A 24,893-nucleotide genomic window follows, 5' to 3' on the forward strand; every position below is an offset into this window, starting at 1 on the left:
CTTTAAAAAACTAACACTTGTCAAGCTTTAGTATCAGAAAAGGAAATTCACAATTATCTGGAAAAGCTATTAAAATACTCCTCCTTTTTCCACCTATGTATTTGTGAGGCTGGATTTTCTTCCTGGAATTCAAATAGCACATCAGATCAGACGGAATACAGCAGATGACAGAACCCAGTTGTCTTCCATTAAGCCAGGCATCAGAGCTTGTAAAAATGTAAAACAACAGTACCCTTCTACATACTTTTAGTTTTGTAAAGTTGTTTTCTATAAAAAGTTACTTTAACATGTAATGGAATTACTATTGTTATTTATAAATGAATATTTTAAAATTTTCAGCTTTTATTTATTACATGGCAAATACAGATAAGTGACCACATTAACAATAATTCTTTGGGGTTCTTAATAAGTACAAATATAAAGGAGTCTTGGGAATTCCCTGGTGGTCCAGTGGTTAGGACTCAGCACTTTCACTGCTGAGGTCCCAGGTTCAATCCCTGGTTGGGGAACTAAGACCCCCCCCAAGCCTCACGCAGGGGGTGGGGGAAGGAGTCTTGTGACCAAAAGTTTTAAGAATCACCCATATTTGAATTTTAGAAAAAAATCTTAACCCAACATAAGACAGAAAAGAATTGTCACCAACTAATTCTAAACAGATTTTGGTGATACAATGAGATCGAGGTACTACTCTGCCCCAAACGTGTGTGTCTGTATATATTACTCTCCCTCCCTCTCTCTCTATATATATAGTCATATTTTGAGAAATTGGAAGCATCATTATTTTATGGTTATTTCTCAAAGTATAACTCTATCCATATATTCTCTAATTATCTGATTGAGAAATACCTTTTAAAAATCCTTGAATTTGGGCTTCCCTGGTGGTGCAGTGGTTGGGAGTCTGCCTGCCGACGCAGGGGACGCGGGTTCGTGCCCCGGTCCGGGAGGATCCCACATGCTGCGGAGCGGCTGGGCCCGTGAGCCATGGCCGCTGAGCCTGCGCGCCCAGAGCCTGTGCTCCGCAACAGGAGAGGCCACAGCAGTGAGAGGCCCGCGTAGCACTAAAATAAATAAATAAATCCTTGAATTTCATATACCTCTTCACATTAATTACTTCATGTATTTTTTATTGTATGTATGGACTACAATTTTTCCTATAAGTCTCTGAAGTGATCATGATCACAGGATAACTCTTACACATATAGTGAGAATTCCCTGATATCATTGTCTACAATCCTATTTCAGCATGGGGAACCACTATTTGATAAAGACATTAATAAGGTGCTACATGAAAGAGGAATTCCCGTATTCTGGCATTTTACCAGTTTAAAAAGCAAGTACTTTCTCTAAAACGAAAGCCCACATACGAAAACTGTAACAGATATTACCATTTGGGCTACTGTTAAGTTCCACAACAGGCCTTATAAATTGATATCTGATAGTTTTAAAGAAGCAAAACTAACAAGTATTACACCAATCTTACACAAACTGTTTGTTTGTTTTAATATTTATTTATTTATTTGGCTGAGCCGGGTGTTAGCTGTGGCATGTGGGATCTAGTTCCGTGACCAGGGATCGAACCAGTGCATTAGGAGAGCAGAGTCTTCGCCACTGGCCCACCAGGGAAGTCCCACAAACTCTTTACAAAGAGGGAATACTTTCCAACTTGATTTATGATTTCAACATAATCTTGATATCAAACACTGACAAAACCATGAAAATTACAGGACAATTTTTCTCAGGAGCATGATGTAAAATCCTAATAAAATATTAGCAAACCAAATCCAGCAATATAATAAAATACATCAAGATCAAGTTAATTTCAGGGATACAAAGTTGGCTTAATATTTCTAAAAGGTAATGTAACTGATACCATTAGCAGAAAAATTATCTAATAAAAAACATTTTATAAAATTCAACACCCATTCATAAAACTTATGATATAAAGTAACTAGGAAAGAAGAGAACTTTCTTTCTGATAGAGTATCTACAAAAAGCATGCAAATATACTCAATAGTGAAATTTAAAGCTTTCATTCTGAGATGGGGAACAAGATAAAGATGCTTCCTCTCTTCAGTTCTATAGAATCCTATACTGGAGCATAGGCGTCACAAAGCAAGATAACACTAGAAAAGACTAAAACTCGTTATTTGCAGATGACATAATTATATGTAGAAAAATATAAAATAAATTACAGATGGTGCACCTTTCAATAGCTCAGCTGGGAGAGCAGAGGACTGTAGACAGGACACATGTAAAATAAACTACGGATGAACATTAACAAATGAATCTGAGTAAGGTTGCTGGATAAGATCAATATGAAAAAAGTGTATTTCTACATACCAGCAACAAAGAAAATAACATTTTAAAAGGATGCCATTTAAAACAGCATCAAAAAGGGAGTTCCCTGGTGGTCCAGTGGTTAGAACGCTGAGCTTTCACTGCTGAGAGCCCGGGTTTAATCCCTGGTCAGGGAACCAAGATCCCGAAAGCTGCACGGCATGGCCAAAAAAATAAATAAATAATAAAATAGCCTAAAAAAATTAGCTGGAAAAAAATCTACCAAAAGAAGGTGCAAGATGATACACTGAAAAATACAAACACTGCAAGGAGAGACTGAAGGCCTATCTAAATGGAAGGATATTCCTGTGCATAGTTTGGAAGATACTGTAAATATGATAATTATCCCCAAATTGATCCATAAATTCAATCTCAATCAAAAGGCCACTTCTGGGCTTTCCTGGTGGCACAGTGGTTGAGAGCCCGCCTGTCAAGGCAGGGGACATGGGTTCGTGCCCTGGTCCGGAAAGATCCCATATGCCGCGGAGCGGCTGGGCCCCGTGAGCCATGGTCGCTGAGCCTGCACATCCGGAGCCTGTGCTCCACAACGGGAGAGGCCACAACAGGGAGAGGCCCGCAAACCGCAAAAAAAAAAAAAAAAAAAGGCCACTTCTTTGGTGTGGCAACTGACCACTTGCTTCTAAAGTTTACATGGAAATGCAAAGGGTCAAGAATAGCAAAAACAATCTTAAGGAAAAACAATAGGGGAGGGCTTAGGCTGCCAGATAAAGGCTTTTTTTTTAACTACAGAAATTGAGACTGTAGTACTGGTACAGGGTAGAGAAACTGGCAAATGGAAAAGAACAAAAAGTCCAGAAACAGATGCATGCATAAATGGACAAATTATGACCCAGGTGACACTGCAGTTCAGAAGGATGATACCCCCCCCCCAACAGAGTGGTAATGAATTAATTGAACACCACACTAAAAAAAAAAACAAAAACCTTTATCCCCTATTTCATACCATGCACAGAAATCAATCCCAGATGAATTGATGAATTGTAGAAAAGTAAAACAATAAAGCTTCTAGAAAAAAAAAAACTTAGACTATCTTCATGACCTTGAGAGCAAGCAAAGACTTCTTCAAAACAGGTAAAAAAAAAAAAATCAATAACCATAAAGAAAAGCTAGCAAATGGAACATTAAAATCAATTTCTATTCATCAAAAGATAGCAATGAGAGTGAAAAGGCCAAACCACAGAATGAGAGAAGATATTTGCAATACGTATCTGACAAGGACTAGTATTCTGAACACGTAAAGAATGAGATAGTAAGAAAAAGTCAAATATCTCCCTATTTTTCTGAGGGGGATAAAAAAAAAGAAGACTCAAGATTCTTAAACAGGTACTTTATAAAAGAGGATATACAAATGGCCAATAAACATGAAACATGCTTAATTGCATTAGTTATTAGGGAAATACAATTAAAACCACAATGAGATCCTATTGTATAAATAAAAAACCTGCCAGAATGATAGACAATAGCAAGTGTATGCAAAGATGTAGAGCAACTGGAACACATATACTGCTGGTAGTAATGCGAATTCCTTTTAAAAAATTGATATGTAATTCACCCTTTCGAAGCGACGTCAAGTTTTTAGTATATTCACAAGACTGTGCACTGTATAATTCCAGAACATTTTCATCACCCTCAAAAGAAACCCTATACCTATTAGCAGTCACTCCTCATTGCCCTCTCCTCTTGCAACCACTAATTTACTTTATGTCTCAACGCATTTGCCTATTCTGGACATTCCATATAAATGGAATCATACATTCTGACTTTTTGACTAGCTTCTTTCACTTAACATGCTTTCAAAGTACATCCATGTTGTAGCATGTATCAATACTTCACTCCTTTTTCTTTTTTGGCCACGCTGTGTGGCTTGCAGGATCCTAGTTCCCTCGGCAGTGAAGCACAGAGTCCTAACCACTAGACCACCAGGGAACTCCCATTCCTTTTTATAGCTGAAAAATACTCCATTGTATGGATATGTCACATTCTGTTTACCCATTTGTCTGCTGATGGATGTTTTGTTTGTTTCCACCTTTTAGCTATTATACATAATGCTGCTATAAACATTTGTATACAAGTTTCTGTGAGGACATACGTTCTCATTTCTGTTGGGTATATATCCAGGAGTGGAAATGCTAGGTCATGTGGTAACTATATGTTTAACCATACTGTTTTCCAAAGTGGTTGCACCATTTTACATTCCCACCAGCAATGTACAGGAGTTCTCATTTCTTCACATCTTCACCAACACTTATTTTTTATTTCAGCTGTGAAGTGGTATCTCATTGTGGCTTTGACTTGCATTTCACCAATTACTAATGACATCAAGCAATTTTTCATGTGCTTGTCATTCATATATCTCCTCTGAATTAATATCTATTCAAATACTTTGTCCATTTCAACATTGGGCTGTCTTCCTATTGTTTTAAGAGTTTTTATATATTCTGAATACCATACTCTTATCAGATATAAAATTTGCAAATATTTTCTCCCAGGAATGGGACCTCTTATAACTTTGGAAAAACTTTTGCTAAACATTTAACACCTGCTAATGCTGAATATACACATAGCCTTTGAATCCAGCAATCCATGTCTACATATACACCCAGCAGAGAGGAGAACATGTTTTCCACAAGACACATTCAAGACTGTTCATAACAACACAATTAGTAACAGCAATTGGAAAACTGAAACCACCCAAACATCTTGTGGTAGGTTGACTATTGGCCCCCCAAGGATGTCCACATCCTAATCCCTGGAACCTGTGAATGCTACCTTATTCGGCAAAGGGACTCTGCAGGTGTGATTAGGATTTTGAGAGGGGGAAATTAGACTTTGGGATTCTGGTCCACCAAGTAAGGAGTTTGGAAGTCATCTCTCCATCCTAACAAGTAAAAAGCTGAACTGAAAAATCAACAATTCTTCTTAGATCTGTCAGAGGAGTGAGGTCACAGGGCCAACTGCAGTCCTTCATATTGGAGAGGTAGGCAGGTGGACACAGAGAACCACAACTTACTGAAGCAGAAACTTCCAAGCAGAAACCTCTAAGGGAGACAGTGCTGGGGTAAGAAAGCTGGAACTGTAACTGACAAATTGCTAGAGGCTCAGAGTAGACAAGTCTGAGTTAAAAACCTCCAGTTAGAAGGGGATCCCCACTGCTTTGTGAGTTTTACCTCCTGGAGCCCTACCAGGGTCTCAAAGGGAAAATCAGAGAAAAATCCCCTGGTGCTTCCAGTAGGGGAAGGAAGAAAGTAACCGTCTTGAAATAAGTCAGAGTATTCTGTTCTTAACAAGGCCTGTCCTCAAGAGAAGCCATTTTATCAGAGCCTCCTTAATTGGGGTTTATCAGAGCCTAAACAACCTGGTAGAAGGGAAATACCCAGCTCCAGCTCCCTCTAGCCATCCTGTCTCACCTATGGTGTGTAAGGGGGCAGGGGGGATGGAGAAGCACTTATGAAGTTCACAACCCAGGGACACAGGTTCACTGAGACCTAATTATAGGACTACAGAATGCCTCCCCTCCCCAACACCTCACCACCACAGTGCTAAAAGGTCTATTCACTGGAGTTCCTTTTACCTAGTACATCATGTCCAGCTATCAACAGAAAGTTACAAGGCATAAGTAAAAGGCAAAAAAACACAGTTTGAAGAGACAGAGCAAGTATCAGATTCAGACACGGCAGAGATGTTGGAATTATCAGACCATGAATTTAAAACAACTCTGATTAATATGTTAAGGGCTTTAACAGAAAAAGTAGACACACCAAAACAGATGGCTAATGTAAGCAGAGAGATGGAAATTCTAAGAAATAATTCTTTTTTTTTTGCGGTACGCGGGCCTCTCACTGTTGTGGCCTCTCCCGTTGCGGAGCACAGGCTCCGGACGCACAGGCTCAGCGGCCATGGCTCACGGGCCCAGCCGCTCCGCGGCATGTGGGATCCTCCCAGACCGGGGCACGAACCCATGTCCCCTGCATCGGCAGGCGGACTTTCCACCACTGCGCCACCAGGGAAACCCGAAATAATTCTTTTTTAAAGGTAGAGATTAAAAAAAAACCTAACAAATGATGCATGCTTTCCATGGGCTCATTAGTTGATTAGACATGGCTAAGGAAAGCATCTCTCAGCTGGAGGACCTGTCAACAGAAACTTCCAAAACTAAGAAGCAAAGAGAAAAAAGACTGGGGAAGAAAAAGAGGGAACAGAATACCCAACAACTGTGAGACAACTACAAAAGTTGTAACATATACATGAAAATGCCTGAGAGAAGACAGAAAATGACAGAAAAAGTATGTGAAGCAATAATGACCGAGAATTTCCCCCAAGTTAATGTCAGATACTAAACCACAGATCCAGGAAGTTCAGAGAACACTAAGAAGGATAACCACCTCCCCAAAAAAACTACACCTAGGCATATCATATTCAAACTGCATAAAATCAAAGACTTAAAAAATCTTAAAAGAAGCCAAAGGGAAAAAACACCTATGGAGGAGCAAAGGTTAAGAATAACATCCAATTTCTTTACAGAAACCATGCAAGCAAGACGAGTGACGTGCTGAGGGAGCTTATACTGGATTACTTACGTGGGCCAAAGTTTAATCCCATGGATCCTGATACGCGGGAAGCAGCAGGGTCAGAGTGAGAAGCAATGTGATGGAAGCAGAGAGTAGAAGATGCTATGCTGTTGGCTTTGAAGATGGAGAGGGGGCCAGGAACCAAGGAATTCAGGCAGCCCCTAGAAGCTGGAAAGGAAGGAAACAGATGCTCCCTGGAGCCTCCAAAAGAAACCAGCCCTGCTGACAGTTTAATTTAACCTAGTACAGCTGATTTTGGATTTCTGACCTCGAGAATGGGATGATAATAAAACTGTATTAAGCCACTAAAATTTGGTAAATTGTTACAGCAGCAATAGGAAACTAATATACACCGATCAATAGCAAACTGCAAAAATTACAGTGTATTTGCACAATGAAATACTATGGTGCAATGAGAATGGGTAACTACTGCTATAGGCAACAAAATGGAGGAACCACAGAATACTAAGAAGCCTGACACAAAAGAATATAAATGTTAAGATTCCATTTATATAAAGCTTAAAAATAAGTAAAACTTATCTACAGCTTTGGAAGAAAGGGCAGTAGTTACTTGGTGGGTGGGAGGACTGACAAGGGGCACAAGGGAAGCGCCTGGGGTGCAAATAACACCGTCTTTCTTGATCCTGATGCTGGTTATATGTGGTCACTTTGTGATATTTCAAACCATACACCTGTAACTTGTACACTTTTCTGTTCTGTATACTTCAATAAAAAGTGCTAAAAAAACAAACAAAAAAGATTAAGTAGTTTAAAAACAAATTTCCTTGCAAAAATAGGGACAGGGCTTCCCTGGTGGCACAGTGGTTGAGAGTCCACCTGCTGATGCAGGGGACACGGGTTCGTGCCCCGGTCCGGGAAGATCCCACATGCCGCGGAGCGCCTACGCCCGTGAGCCATGGCCGCTCAGCCTGTGCGTCCAGAGCCTGTGCTCTGCAACGGGAGAGGCCACAACAGTGAGAGGCCCTCATACCGCAAAAAAAAAAAAAAAAAAAATAGGGACAAAAATAGGTTTAAACGCAGTAAACGCAAGATTTTTGATTAGTTAAAACTGAATCCCATATAAAGTGAACAATTACAATTACTTCAGGTAACAATGTAATTCTGAGGATTTTCTAGTACATCTCCAATGTCACACAGAAAAAAACATGAGTTGGTCTAGACATGCAAACACAGGAGACATACCAAAGTATACCATAATGCACAGTCTGCAATGCTCTTCATTAGTTTCACTTACTTCATCAAGTACTACTAGTTTAGAAAAACTGGTCTTTACAACACCAGGACTGCAGAACCCCTTCCGGACTGAAGATTTTATCAGTGGCATTTTTCATCTCATATTTTATTAAACAAAATGTTTTTGCAAATTAATTTTTCCATGCCCACAAACATCCTAAGTTTTTCCCACACTGAAACAAATTATAACCCTCTCATATATTTTTAGTATTTACATTCAACCATTAGGAGCCAAATACTATTATAAAACCAAACAGATTTTAAAGTTCTAATGAAAGAATTATGTTTGATAGTAGAGGTACTGTCCTCAAATATTTTGTTGAAAAAAAAATCTTTGGAATATATATTTTAAAGTTATAACAAAGATCAATGCAAATGGTAGTAACCATTGTCCCCCAATTATCTGAAATTACACAATAGGTCAAATGTACATGTGTCCTTTAGTTGAACTTCAGTAGGAAAATCAAACTGTTCTCATGAAGGTTCCACAACAAGGACTAAAATCTGAGTATTGAAAAGGTGGAACTATTACCAGGTGATCTCACCTGTAAGGGAGTAGCTATGTTTCAGTGCACTTGCCAAACTTTTAAAACAGCTTGTGTCCATTAAATAATGATATAAGGCTCTATTTTTACTACTAGGAATGCTGATGTAAGATTCTGTAGTTCAAGACATGTTTATGGGGAAGATGTACTGATCAAGGTAAATTCCTTTGACAAGGCAGTGAATCTCATGTACTCATCTCTTAGAAAGAAGATCAGAAAGCTTAATAATCCTATTAAGTCAAAACACTTTAAAATACTAACAAATCTTATTCATTATATGATAAATACAAATTTAAATATAAGAGAATGCAACAAGTTATTTGAACCTGAATGCAGAGAATAAATACTTTATTAACTGATTATAGTTGAAAGTCACAAACAAAAAAGGGGTATATTAAGGCAGAGCCATATATATATATATCAATATATATAGATATATAGATATAGATATATATATATGTAGATATATATATATATATAGACAAATCCAAAGACTGTTACCTCTTTACATTTTAACAACCTCTGCATTTTTCTTTTACACATTTAGGCAGTGTGCTTTCTTTTCTTCTCAGTTAAAGAAACAAATCTTGACCAATATTTCTAAATCATATTTTGATGACAACTTACAGGATCATGGATTGAGACAATGACTAGTGTATGAAATGCTATCTGATCATTTTCTCAGCATATTCCATGTGTGGTGGTATATTTATGTTGGTGTGGAAAATCTGACAACTGATCTTCTTTTCCAGCAAAATTAACACATAATTTTTTTTAATGATTTTTTAATAGTCTTAACTAAAATAAGCTTGGACTTCCTTCCAAGTAAGTCGAATGCCCAAAGCATATTATTTTCTGCCCTTCTCAAACCCTCCTATATGTTTTAAGTAGCCTTTAGAATATGATCACATGGCTGTATTTCAGATCTATAAATTTGAGTTTTTCAAAATCCAAAATTACTTCCTTACGCAAAGTGGCAATGCAAATAGCAATCCTACATAGTGTAGGATAATTTTTCTTCTGTATACTTCCCTTTTATAAAATGGGCAACCACATACACAAAAAAGACATGAATTTATTAGTCCATCTGAAAAAGCACTCCAGCTCCCTAATTCCACTTTTGAAGGAGAAGGCAGAGGCAAGTTTACATTATCCCAGAAAACTGAATAAATGGCTTTATTTGGTATCTTCAAGAAGCTTCTCCTTCCGTAGGAGATGCGGGTGTTGCAGGAGAAGCTGTAACTGGTTTTCGTGCAATTCTGTCTAGTTCCGCGTGAACATCTGATAGGACAGGCTTCTGGCCTATTTAAAGGAAAAGAAACCAAGATTTAGACATAAGTCAAAATATCCTTAACACCAATGTGTCTTCATTTAACAATTGCCAACAGTTTCATTAACTTTATCTAAAACACAGTTATATAAACATCCTTAATTTAAAAATAAATTCCCTTTTTTTTTTTTTCTTTTTTGGCCTCACCACGCAACATGCAGGATCTTAGTTCCCTGACTAGGGAGCGAACCTGCACCCCCTGCAGTGGAAGCACAGTCTTAACCACTGGACTGCCAGGGAAGCCCCTAAATTCCCTCATTTTAAATTGTGGCGTCTGTTATCAAATAGAAGTAAAACTAGCACCTACCATTTAATCTCATAAAGGTATACTTTTTTAAAGGCATAGAATAAGAACAGTAAAAGACAAAAATAGCAACAAAATTTCGGAATTTGGAAAGATGAGTGAGTGGTAATTAAATCAGCAGTACTGAGAAAGGTAATCTTCAATACTGAGAGTGTGAGAAGCCAGAAAATAATTCAATTTATACCCAGAAACCTGTAAAATGTTCAAAAATGGTAGCTGCAGGTACTTGTGAAAAAGGTGGCAAGAAGGTGTGATTAAAAAAGGAGAATGGGTTAAAAAGTCTGCTTGAGGAGCAATTATAAAAACAACAAAAGGAAAAGACTTCATCAAAATTCAAAACTTTTGTGCTTCATAGGACACTCAGGAAAGTGAAGGGATAACCAACACGGGGAGAAAACATTTGCAAATTCTATATCTGATAAGGGTCTAGTAAAGAGAATATATAAAAAACACTTAGAACTCAACAATAAGAGAAATAACCCGATTTTAAAATGGGCAAAGGATTTGAATAGACATTTCACCAAAGAAGATATACAAATGGTTATTAAACACATGAAAAGATTCTCAACATAATTAACTATCAGGGAAATGCAAATCAAAACCACAATGAGATACAACTTCACAGCCAAAATGATGGCTCTAACCAAAAAGATGGACAAGTGGTGATCATTTTATAATGTATAAAAATATCAAATCACTGTGTTGTACACCTGAAACTAATATATTATAAATCAATTATATTTCAATTAAAACACACACACACACACACACACACACACACACACACACACACAAATAGAGAGACATTTTTGACTTGGTTAAGCAAAACCAAAAAAACAAAACAACTAAAACACAAAGATGAACAATAACAACTGTTGGAAGGGATGGAGAAAAACTGGGGCCCTCATAAACTGCTGGTGGGAATGTAGAATGGTATAGCATTTTGGAAAACACTTTGGCGGTTCTTTAAAAATTTAAACAGAGTTACCACATGACCCAGCAATTCCACTCCTAGATATATACCCAGGAGAAATGAAAACATATGTCCATCAACTGATAAATGGATAAATAAAGTATGTATGCATATCTATACAATGGAATTTTTTCAGCAGTAAAAAAAAACAAAATATTGATACATATGCTACAACATGGATGAACCTCGGAAACATTATTTTAAAGAAGGCATATACTATATGACTCCATTTATATGAACTCTCCAGATAGGCAAATACAAAGAGACAGAAAACATTGTTTGTTGCCTAGGAGGACTTCAGGGGAGGGAAGAATAACTGCTAATAGGCTGGACGTTAGGCAAGGATAACTGCTAATAGGTTGGATGTTTCTTTTTAGTGAGAAGAAAATGTTCTAAAATTAGATTATGGTAATGGTTTACGTATGTCTGTAAATATACTAAAACTTTGAATTGTACACTTTAAATGAGCAAAGTTCATGGTATGTAAATTATATCTCAATAAAACTGTTTTAAAAAAAAAAAGCTCCAGGTAACTATACCTGACTTTTTGGCAGATGGTGGCAAACCACTGCTTCCACCTCCAGCCCCACCTCCAGGGCTACCACCACCAACACCAGGGCCTCCTGGGGAACCAGTCTTTTTACTCAGCAAACTATTGAAGAAATTTGCCAGGACACCTTCACTTGTAGCTCCAGCTACAAAAAAAAAAGGTTAAGATAAAAAACTTGTACTCAAAGCATTCAACTTTTCTATAAATTATTATTGTAGAATTATACACAGAAAATGTTCCAAATTCAAGTTTAATCTTTTGAGGCTGGGTAACTTCTCTAATCTACTCATATATAAAACAAAATATGAGCGTTAAGAGTGTAAGATAATTATTAAAAAATTAGAGAGTTATTTTTAAAAGGCAAAAGGCATTTAAAACAGATTGTTAGATGCAAATATATCTCTCTTTTGAAAGGCGTTCTTCAAAAATATAACTGTTGAGAAATATTTCCTTCAAGTATTACAAAAAGTTACCCAATGCTATATGAAAACCAGTAGGAGTTCTAAGATATTAATGGGCAAAGGATAGCAATAAACAATTCACAGAAGAAAAATACAAACAGAAAGGAAATACTAGGGGGGAAAGCTCTTATTAGTTAGTACTTAGAGAATGCTGATTAGATTGTGGGCAAACTGCAACACTCAATGTTGATGACATGTAAATTGAAAAATCCATTTGAGAAACATCACCAAAAGGCATAAAAAGGTACAAACTCTCACCTACTAATCCCACTTATGGCAATTATTCCTATAGAAATAACTATAATGCATATAGTTTTTTCCTTTATGTTAACTGCAGATAACCCATTATAGGAAAAACATGAATTTCTTCAATGACCTACCATAGCAGAATGATTAAATATAACACAAAGCTTTCATAAAGCTCACAGCACAGAGATGATATGTTAAGACTACACCATAAAATGGTTCACAGTCTGACTGACTATGAGATTGTATTGACAGACACAAAGATTAGAAGCTATTGAATAAAAATGAAAATAGCTAAAGCAAAATGTGGAATGACTCTAGGTAGATTTCTATTGTTAAATGTATTGTGTTGCTTTCTCTAAGAAAGAGAGAAATGTACCTTTCATGTTTGGATCAATTTTTTTTGACCCAGCAGGGATGGGTGACACACTGGCAACATTGGACGACACAGATCTATTTGATGTTCGAGGGGAGCCTCCTGGGACTCTTGGCGAGGCATCCTAAGTAAAAATAGGAAAGCCATAATTACAGAACCCTGGAACTTTCAACTTCACAGAAATTATCACAAAAAGAAACTACTTTGCAACTGTCCCCCATATCTTCTACTGGTCCCTTTACGCTGCAAGCCCTGGGCAGAAGTGTTTAGCAATTGTGCCCTCATTATTAGAATACCAGAGACCCACTGCATTTTAGAATACTAACTTTCCCTTCAACGGAAAAAGAAGAACATATTGAATACGAGGTGTGGTTATGAGTATAAGCTTGGGAGTCAGATCTGGACTCCAATCTGGACTTGCATCCCATCCCACCAGCTGTAAAACCTCAGGCAAGCCATGATGTCCTCCAAAGCCTCCATTTCCCCACCAGCAAAATGGGGGACCTGCCTAATCTGGCTGTTGTGAGGATTTATAAAATAGCACATATAAACGGTTTGGCACAGTAACTCATGTGGGACAAATGTTGCAAAATAGGTATTTATGATTTCAATATTCTAAAGGGAGTGAAGTTTTATCTTCTAAAATCTCACAAATTCCAGGAGAATCCTTAATTCAAGCTTATATCAAAGCATACCCATTTGAGACAGGTATATAATTAAGAAAAAAAGAACTAAAACAATATGCACTGCATTTTAGTAATTTTGTCAAAATCTGTAATACTGACCACAGGCCTTCCAGCTGCAGTTGGTGGTTGCTTTGCTAAAAGGGACTGAAAAACACACAAAAACTCTAGGTTAGATATTCAGGCATGTATTGCTGTATTTTTAAAGAAAATATGTACAAGAATAGTTTAACCATTAATCATACTAAGTCTGTTTCTGATGTAATTTCATACCTGTAGCTTCATAAGAAACACTTGGTCATCTTCTGCCACAATTTCCTTCTCATGCACAAACTGAAATGAGCAACGCATAAATGAGCAAGTCTCAATATATTATGTTAATGTCATTCACAACTTACTCTCTAGATTAGAATAATTTTTTTAAAAAACACCAAGAATATGAACATTACCTAAACCATATTTACATGGGTGAGCTGCCCTCCCCAAGGCCCTACAGCAGAGTTGTCCGATACCTATCTGCAATAATATAAATATCCTATATCTGTGCTGTGCAATACGTTAGCCTGTAGCTACTGAGCAGCTGAAATGTGGCTACTGTAACTGAGAAACTGAATTTTTAATTTTATTTAGTTTTACTCAATTTATATTTAAAAGCTGTATGTGACTAGTAGCTACTGTATTAGACAGCACAACCTGAGAGCCACAGGCATATCAGTCATGCTTATAAAATCTGCTAAGCAACAGTTAGGTGTTTTAAAAGGGCCAATAATATCCCAGCTGAGTGAAAATCAACTTGTCCCTGGTTTCCCTGAAATAAAAACATAATGCCTCTTCTACCGGCTGAATAATAAGAAAAAAAAAGGAGTTGCAAATGTCTCCTGCTCCTCCTATTTCTGTACAAGGCACGCCATAGTCTATTTTCCACCCAGTAGCCAGAGCGATCCTTTGAAAGGTTAGGTCAGATTATATCACTCCTGTGCTCAAACTCACCCCCCCACCCCCATCACTTTCCATCCCACTCAGCATGAAATCCAAAGTCCTGACTGCGGCCTAATGATGAGGCCTTTCTCTCCTACCACTCTGGCCCTCTGGGGCTCTTTTCCAGCCTCTCTGGCCCCCTCACACACTCCTGCCTCAGGGCATGTGCACTTCCTGCTCCCTGTGCCTTCAACATTCTCCCCTCTCATCAGAGACATGCCCTCATCATTTCTAAAACTGCAGCCCTCCCCACCTCGGTCCTCTCATTCACCCTTCCCTCACTCGGCTTCATTTCCATAGCACTGATCACCACTTGAGAGGTGGCATATATACTGATTCACTACTGCATCACCCTCCTATTCAGCACCTAGTGCCTAAACAGCAGCTCAATAAATATTTGCAAAATGAATAAAAGACAACTTAGAGCACAATTTTGCTGGTAAAAGAGAGAATGGGAAAAATTGGGTTTTTTTTTTTGATGTGTGCATTTCTTTTAACAGACATCCAAACCAAGTAACACACCAACTGATTTTTCATTTGACATTACTTTTCTTATTTCTAACTACTTAATGTAAATATTTGAGTTCTTAATTAAGAACTTTATTATATGTTAAATCAAAATTACTTTTTCCTGAAACACGTTCAAATTAGCCAGTGAGAAGTACTACATGCAAACGCTCATTTTTATACAACTTTTCATAAGCATCTATACTATCTAACCATAAATCACCATATACTGCTTAGCAAAATCAAGATATATAAAAGAAGAATACCTCCTGAAACGAGATTTAATAGTTATAAGAATGACATGTAACAGTAAAGACTAAAATTAAATCTAGGAACCTGGCAGCCCCTGGACAGCTGTGGGCTAGTATGAATAACTAATGACCATGAAGATGCAAGATCTGCCTAGACAGACAGAAGCCAATACAATTATTCTAACAAGGTATTCTCGGCTTTTGGTTGAGCTCTAGGTTGTAAAGTACACAACTTGATAGAAAAGGACTCCCTTACCTTTCTACCTACAATCTTAAAATTATGGACTTCCCTCTCAGTTTAAAAGCCTAAATATTAAGACTACATACTAAAACTGTTACCTTTCGGACAGGTGGTTTACTTATGATGTCTTCAAAATTATCTTCTGCTTTTAACATTTGAAAATTTTCATGTAATATTCCTATCTTCTTATCATTATCCCACCCTGCTGGACTAGAAAGAAATGCACATGACAAATTCTCAAGCGTTTATATAGTCATTCTTTCATTCAACCCATGATCATATTAAGGGGAATATTTTTATGAAGTTAAATTTGACAAATTATGGAAAATTAATCAGTTTTATTATAATACTCAAGTTTACTAATTTCTACTTAAAATTATTATCAATCTTCCTGATTTTAAAACTGTCATTACAGGTTTCTTGGGGAGAAGGTGGTAATTATTTTTACCTCCCAATTTATTCAGATAACTTTTCAAAGCATGTCTAGATTATACATTGGGTCCTTTATGTATCATAACCAATTAGTGAGTAGATACATTGATATATGCACCCAATAGATAGTTTAGTTATAATAGCAAGCCTTTCAAAAGGGTTCAGGCCAGCAGTAAAACTAAAAGGCAAAGATAAATAAATCAAGGCAGGTTATAAATAAAACAATCTAGGAACAGATTCTCACCTACTCATCATGGAAAAGTCTACTGGTCTCACTTCAAATGAAAATGAGATGATGATGATGATACACCATCGAACTGGAGCAACAACACATGATAAAACAATACATTTAAGAGTATACTTACATAAATACTGCATCTTTTTCCACAACAATAGCAGGAATCTTATAGGGAAATCCATAGAGTTTCTGAACAATGTATTTATATACTAAATCTATATTTTTGTTTTCTTTTACTGAAGTGTAAATAAGTGCTGCACCATCTGAATGAACACCGTTAAAGAAATTTTTGGACAAACTCCATCAACAGGTACCATAAAATTTTGTGTTCTCAGCTTAGCATTTATACATATTGGTTTCAAAAATAATTTCCAAAGGTATAATTACATGGTAATCAAGGCTTTCAAAACTATAAAATACTTATATACAGGCTAAGATGCAAATAAAACTATCTCTACATAATTGATTTAACTTAGGAGGGCAAAAATCTCATTAGCCAAGAAAGTAAAGGTAAATTTAATAACTGACACCACTACTACCTCTACATTTAAAGCATATGAAGAGGCAATGTATTTTTGTCTTTAACCTTCCTAAACTTCATGAAGGAGGGATATTATTTATCAAAAACTGTTTTGCCTTTTCAACAAAAGTGGTTTGCACTAGTGTCTCTTATAGTTTTTACTAGTCCAGGAATTAGGACTTTGGGGAGAAAGCTCAGGAGATCCACTGAACAGAGAAGATGAACCATCAAGAACCATCAGGAAGCTTTCAGGAACAATCCAAGGCAAAAGTAGACTTCATGACCAAAATGCTAGCACTAGCCATTGGGTCTCAAGAGAGATGGTGACTCAGGCCAAGAGGAAATGATGAGACTAGTCTAACTTCTGAATTAGGATACTCGTATTTTCTAGGACACAAACCAAGGCTTATGAACCTTAAAATGGTATTGGCTAAATACTACTTGTCGTAATACTTAATTTGGTAAAAACAAACATCATAATCTTAAGTAAATGCTTAATTGTGTGAACTTTTCATGAATGATCTTTCTCACAAGAGCCAATTTATAATTTGGAAGATTTACACAGCTGGAAATTTTACAATGCAATTAAAATTTTTTAATTTTTAAAATACAGATGATTTTGAATTGTTGTCCTCACTGACACACACACACACACACACACACACAACCCTCTCACTATCTTTTTTTTTTTTTAACTTATTTATTTATTTTTGGCTGTGTTGGGTCTTTGTTGTTGCATACAGGCTTTCTCTAGTTGTGGTGAGCTGGGGGCTACTCTTCGTTGCAGTGCACAGGCTTCTCACTGCAGTGGCCTCTCTTGTTGCAGAACATGGGCTCTATGCGCATGGGCTTCAGTAGTTGTGGCTCACAGGCTCTAGAGTGCAGGCTCAGTAGTTGTGGCGCATGGGCTTAGTTGCTCCACGGCATGTGGGATCTTCCTGGCAGGGTTTGAACCCATGTCCCCTGCATTGGCAGGCGGATTCTTAACCACTGCGCCACCAGGGCAGCCCCCCTCTCACTATCTTGAAGTGATTTCTTGTTTTGTATTCTTTTAAAATCAACCAGCTCTACTAAAGGTCTGTAATTATTGTAGTGGACAGTCTCCTTCCTGATTACATCTCTATATGTACATTTCCAAGTGTAGCTTTAAATAAATGTTTAAAGAGACTGTTTGTTCTCAAATTTTCTAATCTGCAAAGATAACAAAAAGGGCTATCAACACCTACTTCAATTACTTCTTTTTGTTTTCTTTTGCAGACAAATGCCCTTTAATTCAATCCAACTAATCATTATGTGACATGAGAAGAGAAAGTGCCATGGAGGACAAAGTACTGAAGGAAAAAGGGAAAAGGGCAACTCCCAGTGTCAAGTGATCTTATTCATTATTCAACGAGGCTCTTGCCAAGTGGTCCTTAAATTAAACGTCCATTAATGACGATGAAAAACTACAGATACTATAAACATGTGTACATTACTTATTCCTGTCTACTCCTACTATCTATCATTTCTTCACTTTTCAGACCCAAAAGCTTTGATTGGTGAATGCAACTGCAAAACATCTGATCCAAGGGGGCAAGTGAGAACATCTCTCTTTGGTGCTCTCAAGCTGTCTGAAGTTTTCAACACGAAATTCTCTTAAAAGCATTCACTCATTTTATCCTTTGTTTAGTTGTAAATGTTATTCACTGGCTCATATAATCCTTGCAACCTAGACTACACAAGATTCCTTATGCTAGGTTTTTTAACCTTGTGATCATCAGAATTACCCAGAAAGCTTTTTTAAAATTCAGCATAGATTCTCCAGCCTCCCCTTGGAATGTTCCAATTCAGTAAGTCTTAGATGGGCACCGCCAGATTTAAAAACCATTGCATTAGACTATAGTGGAGATAACAGTAAACAAATTAAAAACAAGAACACACAAACCCAAATATTGATCTTTCCCTACCACCCACCCCCAAGAAATGAATACCAGTTTTCTGCGAGAATGTTTTCAATGCCAACTCATTAGAATTTTCTACATAAGTCTGATCATTATTTTTCTTAATCACAGTAGTTTAAAAACAGCAAATCAAAGTTACATATTTCAATACTTGCTTTTATATCTCAAAATACCTAGATATAAATGATTTGGGAATTGAAATTTCCAACCAGAGGCAGGAGGAAAAAAGTTTATGGAATTTCTGAAGTCATCGATTTATTCCTTTACTTAAACAAACAAACAAGCAAACAGCTAAGGAACACTGCACCAATCAATGTATTAAAAGGATACACTGTAAACAAAACTTCCGGATATGAGACTGAATAAAATCGAAATGCTCATCTCTGTAGTCATGTTCTTTCTCCAACACACTAATGGCATCACACTAATGGGTTAAAATAATTTAAAAAACAATATTAACTTTAAATAATAATATAATGATTTAAACAGTTCAATGTTGGGTGAGGGAATATCACAAAACTACCACTCTGATACAGTGACTCATCAGTAGAACCTAGAATATTAATTACTCCTATATGTCTAGAGACTTTTAGTTGGAGTCGTAAGACTAATGAATACTTTTATTTCTTTAAAAAGCTCTGATTTCTATGATATATTGAATGAGATGAGAACACCAAAGAGAAAGTTTTAGTACATAAAGGAATGAAGAATAACAGGACAAGCTTATAATGGGCGGTCATACTTGCTAACTCAACGACTTATGTCCTAGAACAAAGTTTTTAAGATCTAAAATCTATTCTAGTTCTATAAAACACTCTGTATATCCAGGGAGTCTGCACCTCTCACTATTTCCCCTTTGTTCCTCTGCTTATTTGATAGCTCTTAATTGACCTTTATTTCTTTTCTGGTGCTTTTATTCACTCTCACTTCAATTTCACCAACAGCAAAAAAGGGGAATTACAGGCTATTTCTGAAATGTCACCTGTACAATCAATGAAACAATTCTGAATTCTGCTTGCTACAAAAAAAATGTTAGGAAAAAAATTAAGGCATGTTCAAACATCATGATATCCAAATAACTTCATCAAAACTTTTGTGAATTGAAGGTTATGAAATTTAAAAATAAACAATGTCCATCATACCTAATATTAGTTTGGGGGCAAATTTGATGTCATTTTTTTTGATATGTAATTTTTTGTTATGCATATATATAACATAGGACAGTCTCCTTAAATAAACGTGATATAGCATACTGTCTATGTTATAGAACACTGAGTAATTATTTCAAAGTATTAAAGATACTTATATTATTATATTGTTGACTTATGACATTTTTGGTGAAGCATGATAGTTTAGTAAACTTTTTAAAACATTTTTAACTGAAATATGAGGATCTGGCAAGAAACCTAGTCTCTCTGTCTCAATTTCAAGCGTCTTTAAACTGAGTTGAACTACTATTCTTCATCTATCCTGAGACACACATTCCCCCATCCCCCCACACACTTTAAAAGCTCTTAAACTGAAGCAGAACTGACAGTGTCTTTGATTCTGTGAAATACTGTAGATGATCTCTTTTGGCTTGAAAATTTTATGAATCTATGACTCATCTGATACTGATTCAGGTCCCCTGAAAGCTTGACATTTTTTCTTTGAAAAATAAAGGGCTTTTTATAAGGCAAGTTGTGGTGTAAAAACAGGAAAATATCTGCCAATAAACAGCTCTTTGCCAAACAAAATAAAACCCAAACAAACCACAGACAAAAGGATTCTATTGTAAGAGTTTAAGCACAATTTTACGCAAAAGATATAAGTAACAATTAACTACACCTGAATCACCATTTGAAAAGCAGACAATAGACTTTGACTTAATTATTTTAAATGCTCCCCCCACATTCCTTTGTTATTGATAATTTTTGTAGTGTTTAAAGTAAAACTTAAGCTATATTTAAAACTTTTTATATTTTTATTCCAAAGGTGAACAAATTCCACACCCTCCTTCACTCAGATGTGAAAATTTTACATTACAAAAAGCATAATAATTTTAGATCTCAAAAGCGTTTATATGTTCTGTAATTATCTTAACTATTCCATGGCTTACACAGTAAAGACATACTACTTAGGACCAAATAGGAAGAAGGTGAACTTTAAATTATTTTTTAAAGGAAATTTGATTGTATTATAAAGTGTATACAGTGACAGAACTAAATTAACAGAATTTTTATAATAGTAATCCTACCAGAATCTCTTAAATAAAGGCCTTTGATAACTGCATATCAACTTTACATAATGAGTATTGATACATCTTTAAAATTAAGTCTATTTTAAGTACATTTTCTAATATCAAGATATTAGTATATAAAACTTACTGTGGAAAAATATTTTATTTTATGAAGTTGATAGTTTTCATCTTACCTGTAACTATCTCTACTAAACTGACTATACAATTTGAAGTCTAACTGGAATTAGGAAAATGAAATTTGATCACAAATTTTAGAATATCTGAAGTAACATTTTCTTTCAAAGAAAACTATGATTAAGTTCACAAAACAAACATGTGAATATCATTCAATATTTTAAACTATTATATCTTCTTATTAAGAAAAGTTACCTAGGAAAACTAATGTGTCAACTCCAAAAGGAGCCTAGAAAATAAAACAGTTGTTCATCCTTGGTTAGCATCAGTAGTAGAATCTGTAGGAAGCAAACTAACCTTTGTGCAAACTACTAGTACTGGAATGCCCAAGTTCTGTGTAAGTGTATCTGCACCCAGAGGTAAAACCACACTGTCGTCTTTGTCTTCCTGTGATGCGGTAGTTCTTCTCTGAGGAGAAGCTGGGAAATCTTCTCCTGGCTCTACGTATTCTTGAAAGTCTCTAATCACTGAAAATCAAAGTAAATAATTTAATACATAGTTTAGAAATGGCTTTTTATTTCGGCAGGTAGCTTTTCTGCCGTCTAAATACATATGTTACTAGAATTCACACTTAGTCTTGTGTAAGAAACAAAAAGGTTTTGAGAAATCCAATTCAAAGACAGTACAGAAACTCTGGACCCACATTAATTATCAGGAGGCAGAATAAAACACTGAGTGGCTCCAAAGAGTGGGGTTCAATGCAGGCCTGGTTCAATCTGTGCAAATTACTGTGGGCAAGTCACAACTGAGCTCTGTCCCTCTACCCTCTCTAATTCACAAAGAGCACTGAAAGGATAGAAGAAAAAATAAATACGTGGGGGGGGAAGGTTTCCACAATCTAAAAGACAGTTCCAGATGGCTTTCTAATATTAACTTCCTTTCTCAAAACCCTTTATTCAGGTCTCCTCCTCTTTACCTAGGTGCAATCTTGAGCCATGTTTACCCTATAACCCCCATAAAAACTAGGGAGATATTATCAATACTAGTAAGTTTTTAGAAATCGTTTGCAAAATTGTCAAAACCTTCACTTAAAAAAAGTTAATGTGGGAGAGGAACCAAGATGGCAGAGTAGAAGGACGTGCTCTCACTCCCTCTTGCAAGAACACCAGAATCACGACTAGCTGCTGTACAATCATCGACAGGAAGGCACTGGAACTCACCAAAAAAGATACCCCACATCCAAAGACAAAGAAGAAGCCACAATGAGACGGTAGGAGGGGCCCAATCACAGTAAAATCAAACCCCATAACTGCTGGGTGGGTGACTCACAGACTGGAGAACACTTATACCACAGAAGTCCACCCACTGGAGTGAAGGTTCTGAGCCCCACATCAGGCTTCCCAACCTGGCGGCCCGGCAATGGGAGGAGGAATTCCTAGAGAATCAGACTTTGAAGCCTAGTGGGAATTGATGGCAGGACTTCGAAGGACTGGGGGAAACAGAGACTCCACTCTTGGAGGGCACACACAAAGTAGTGTGTGCATCAGGACCCAGGGGAAGGAGCAGTGACCCCAGGGGAGACTGAACCAGACCTACCTGCTAGTGTTGGAGGGTCTCCTGCAGAGGCAGAGGGTGGCTGTGGCTCACTGTGGGGACAAGGACACTGGCAGCAGAAGTTCTGGGAAGTACTCCTTGGCGTGAGCCCTTCCAGAGTCTGGCATTAGCCCCACCAAAGAGCCCAGGTAGGCTCCAGTGTTTGGTTGCCTCGGGCCAAACAACCAACAGGGAGGGAACCCAGCCCGACCTATCAACACTCAAGTGGATTAAAGTTTTACTGAGCTCTGCCCACCAGAGCAAGAGTCAGCTCTACCCACCACCAGTCCCTCCCATCAAGCCTCTTAGATAGCCTCATCCACCAGAGGGCAGACAGCAGAAGTAAGAAGAACTACAATCCTTCAGCCTGTGGAACAAAAACCACATTCACAGAAAGATAGACAAGATGAAAAGGCAGAGGGCTATGTATGTACCAGATGAAGGAACAAGATAAAACCTCAGAAAAACAACTAAATGAAGTGGAGATAGGCAACCTTCCAGAAAAAGAATTCAGAATAATGATAATGAAGATGATCCAGGAACTTGGAAAAAGAATGGAGGCAAAGATCGAGAAGATGCAAGAAATGTTTAATAAAGATCTAGAAGAATTAAGGAACAAACAGAGATTAACAATACAATAACTGAAATGAAAACTACACTAGAAGGAACCAACAGCAGGATAACTGAGGCAGAAGAACAGATAAGTGACCTGGAAGACAGAATAGTGGAATTCACTGCTGCGGAACAGAATAAAGAAAAAGAATGAAAATAAATGAAGACAGCCTAAGAGACCTCTGGGACAACATTAAACGCAACAACATTCGCATTATAGGGTTCCCAGAAGGAGAAGAGAGACAGAAAGGAGCAGAGAAAATATCTGAAGAGATTATAGTCAACAACTTCCCTAACATGGGAAAAGAAATAGCCACCCAAGTCCAGGAAGCACAGCAAGTCCCATACAGGATAAACTCAAGGAGAAAAATGCCGAGACACATAGTAATCAAATTGGCAAAAATTAAAGACAAAGAAAATTATTGAAAGCAGCAAGGGAAAAATGAAAAATAACATACAAGGGAACTCCCATAAGGTTAACAGCTGATTTCTCAGCAGAAACTCTACAAGCCAGAAGGGAGTGGCATTATATACTTAAAGTGATGAAAGGCAAGAACCTACAACCAAGATTACTCTACCTGGCAAGGATCTCATTCAGATTTGATGGAGAAATCAAAAGCTTTACAGACAACCCAAAGCTAAGAGAATTCAGCACCACCAAACCAGCTCTACAAGAAATGCTAAAAGAACTTCTCTAAGTGGGAAACACAAGAGAAGAAAAGGATCTACAAACACAAACCCAAAACAATTAAGAAAATGGTCATAGGAACATACATATCGATAACTATGTTAAACGTGAATGGATTAAATGCCCCAACCAAAAGACACAGGCTCGCTGAATGGATACAAAAACAAGAGCCATCTATATGCTGTCTACAAGAGACCCACTTCAGACCTAGGGACACATACAGACTGAAAGTGACGGGATGGCAAAAGATATTCCATGCAAATGGAAATCAAAAGAAAGCTGGACTAGCAACACTCATATCAGATATAATAGACTTTAAAATAAAGAATGTTACAAGAGACAAGGAAGGACACTGCATAATGATCAAGGGATCAATCCAAGAAGATATAACAATTATAAATATATATGCACCCAACATAGGAGCACCTCAATACATAAGGCAACTGCTAACAGCTATAAAAGAGGAAATAGACAGTAGCACAATAATAGTGGGGGACTTTAACACCTCACTTACACCAGATCATCCAAAATGAAAATAAATAAGGAAACACAAGCTTTAAATGACACACGAGACCAGATAGATTTAATTGACATTTATAGGACATTCCATCCAAAAACAGCAGATTACACTTTCTTCTCAAGTGCGCACGGAACATTCTCCAGGATAGATCACATCTTGGGTCACAAATCAAGCCTCAGTAAATTTAAGAGAATTGAAATCATATCAAGCATCTTTTCTGACCACAACACTATGAGATGAGAAATGAATTACAAGGAAAAAAACGTAAACAACACAAACACATGGAGGCTAAACAATACGTTACTAAATAACCAAGAGATCACTGAAGAAATCAAACAGGAAATCAAAAAATACCTAGAGACAAATGACAAT

The 24,893-nt window shown here is 36.9% G+C and overlaps 1 protein-coding gene and 1 non-coding gene across 2 annotated transcripts in view; one reads left to right on the forward strand and one right to left on the reverse strand.

The window, feature by feature from the left end:
• Positions 1 to 436: 436 nt before the first annotated feature.
• Positions 437 to 509, forward strand: TRNAE-UUC (transfer RNA glutamic acid (anticodon UUC)). Its single transcript has one exon. It is a non-coding gene; the product is annotated as a tRNA-Glu (tRNA).
• Positions 510 to 9,780: 9,271 nt separating this feature from the next.
• The window catches only part of DYNC1LI1 (dynein cytoplasmic 1 light intermediate chain 1), a 45,995-nt gene continuing 30,882 nt past the window's right edge, over positions 9,781 to 24,893 (reverse strand). The window contains exons 5-13 of the mRNA XM_067753604.1: positions 21,466 to 21,635; positions 19,086 to 19,179; positions 16,423 to 16,558; positions 15,724 to 15,835; positions 13,922 to 13,981; positions 13,751 to 13,795; positions 12,969 to 13,089; positions 11,872 to 12,027; positions 9,781 to 10,027 (exon numbers count right to left, since the gene is read on the reverse strand). Of these exons, the coding sequence (XP_067609705.1) occupies positions 9,915 to 10,027; positions 11,872 to 12,027; positions 12,969 to 13,089; positions 13,751 to 13,795; positions 13,922 to 13,981; positions 15,724 to 15,835; positions 16,423 to 16,558; positions 19,086 to 19,179; positions 21,466 to 21,635 (1,007 nt within the window). The 3' untranslated portion in view covers positions 9,781 to 9,914. The remainder of the gene's footprint in view (positions 10,028 to 11,871; positions 12,028 to 12,968; positions 13,090 to 13,750; positions 13,796 to 13,921; positions 13,982 to 15,723; positions 15,836 to 16,422; positions 16,559 to 19,085; positions 19,180 to 21,465; positions 21,636 to 24,893) is intronic.

Source organism: Pseudorca crassidens, chromosome 10, assembly GCF_039906515.1.
Source record: "Pseudorca crassidens isolate mPseCra1 chromosome 10, mPseCra1.hap1, whole genome shotgun sequence".
In the NCBI taxonomy this organism is placed as follows: Eukaryota; Metazoa; Chordata; class Mammalia; order Artiodactyla; family Delphinidae; genus Pseudorca; species Pseudorca crassidens.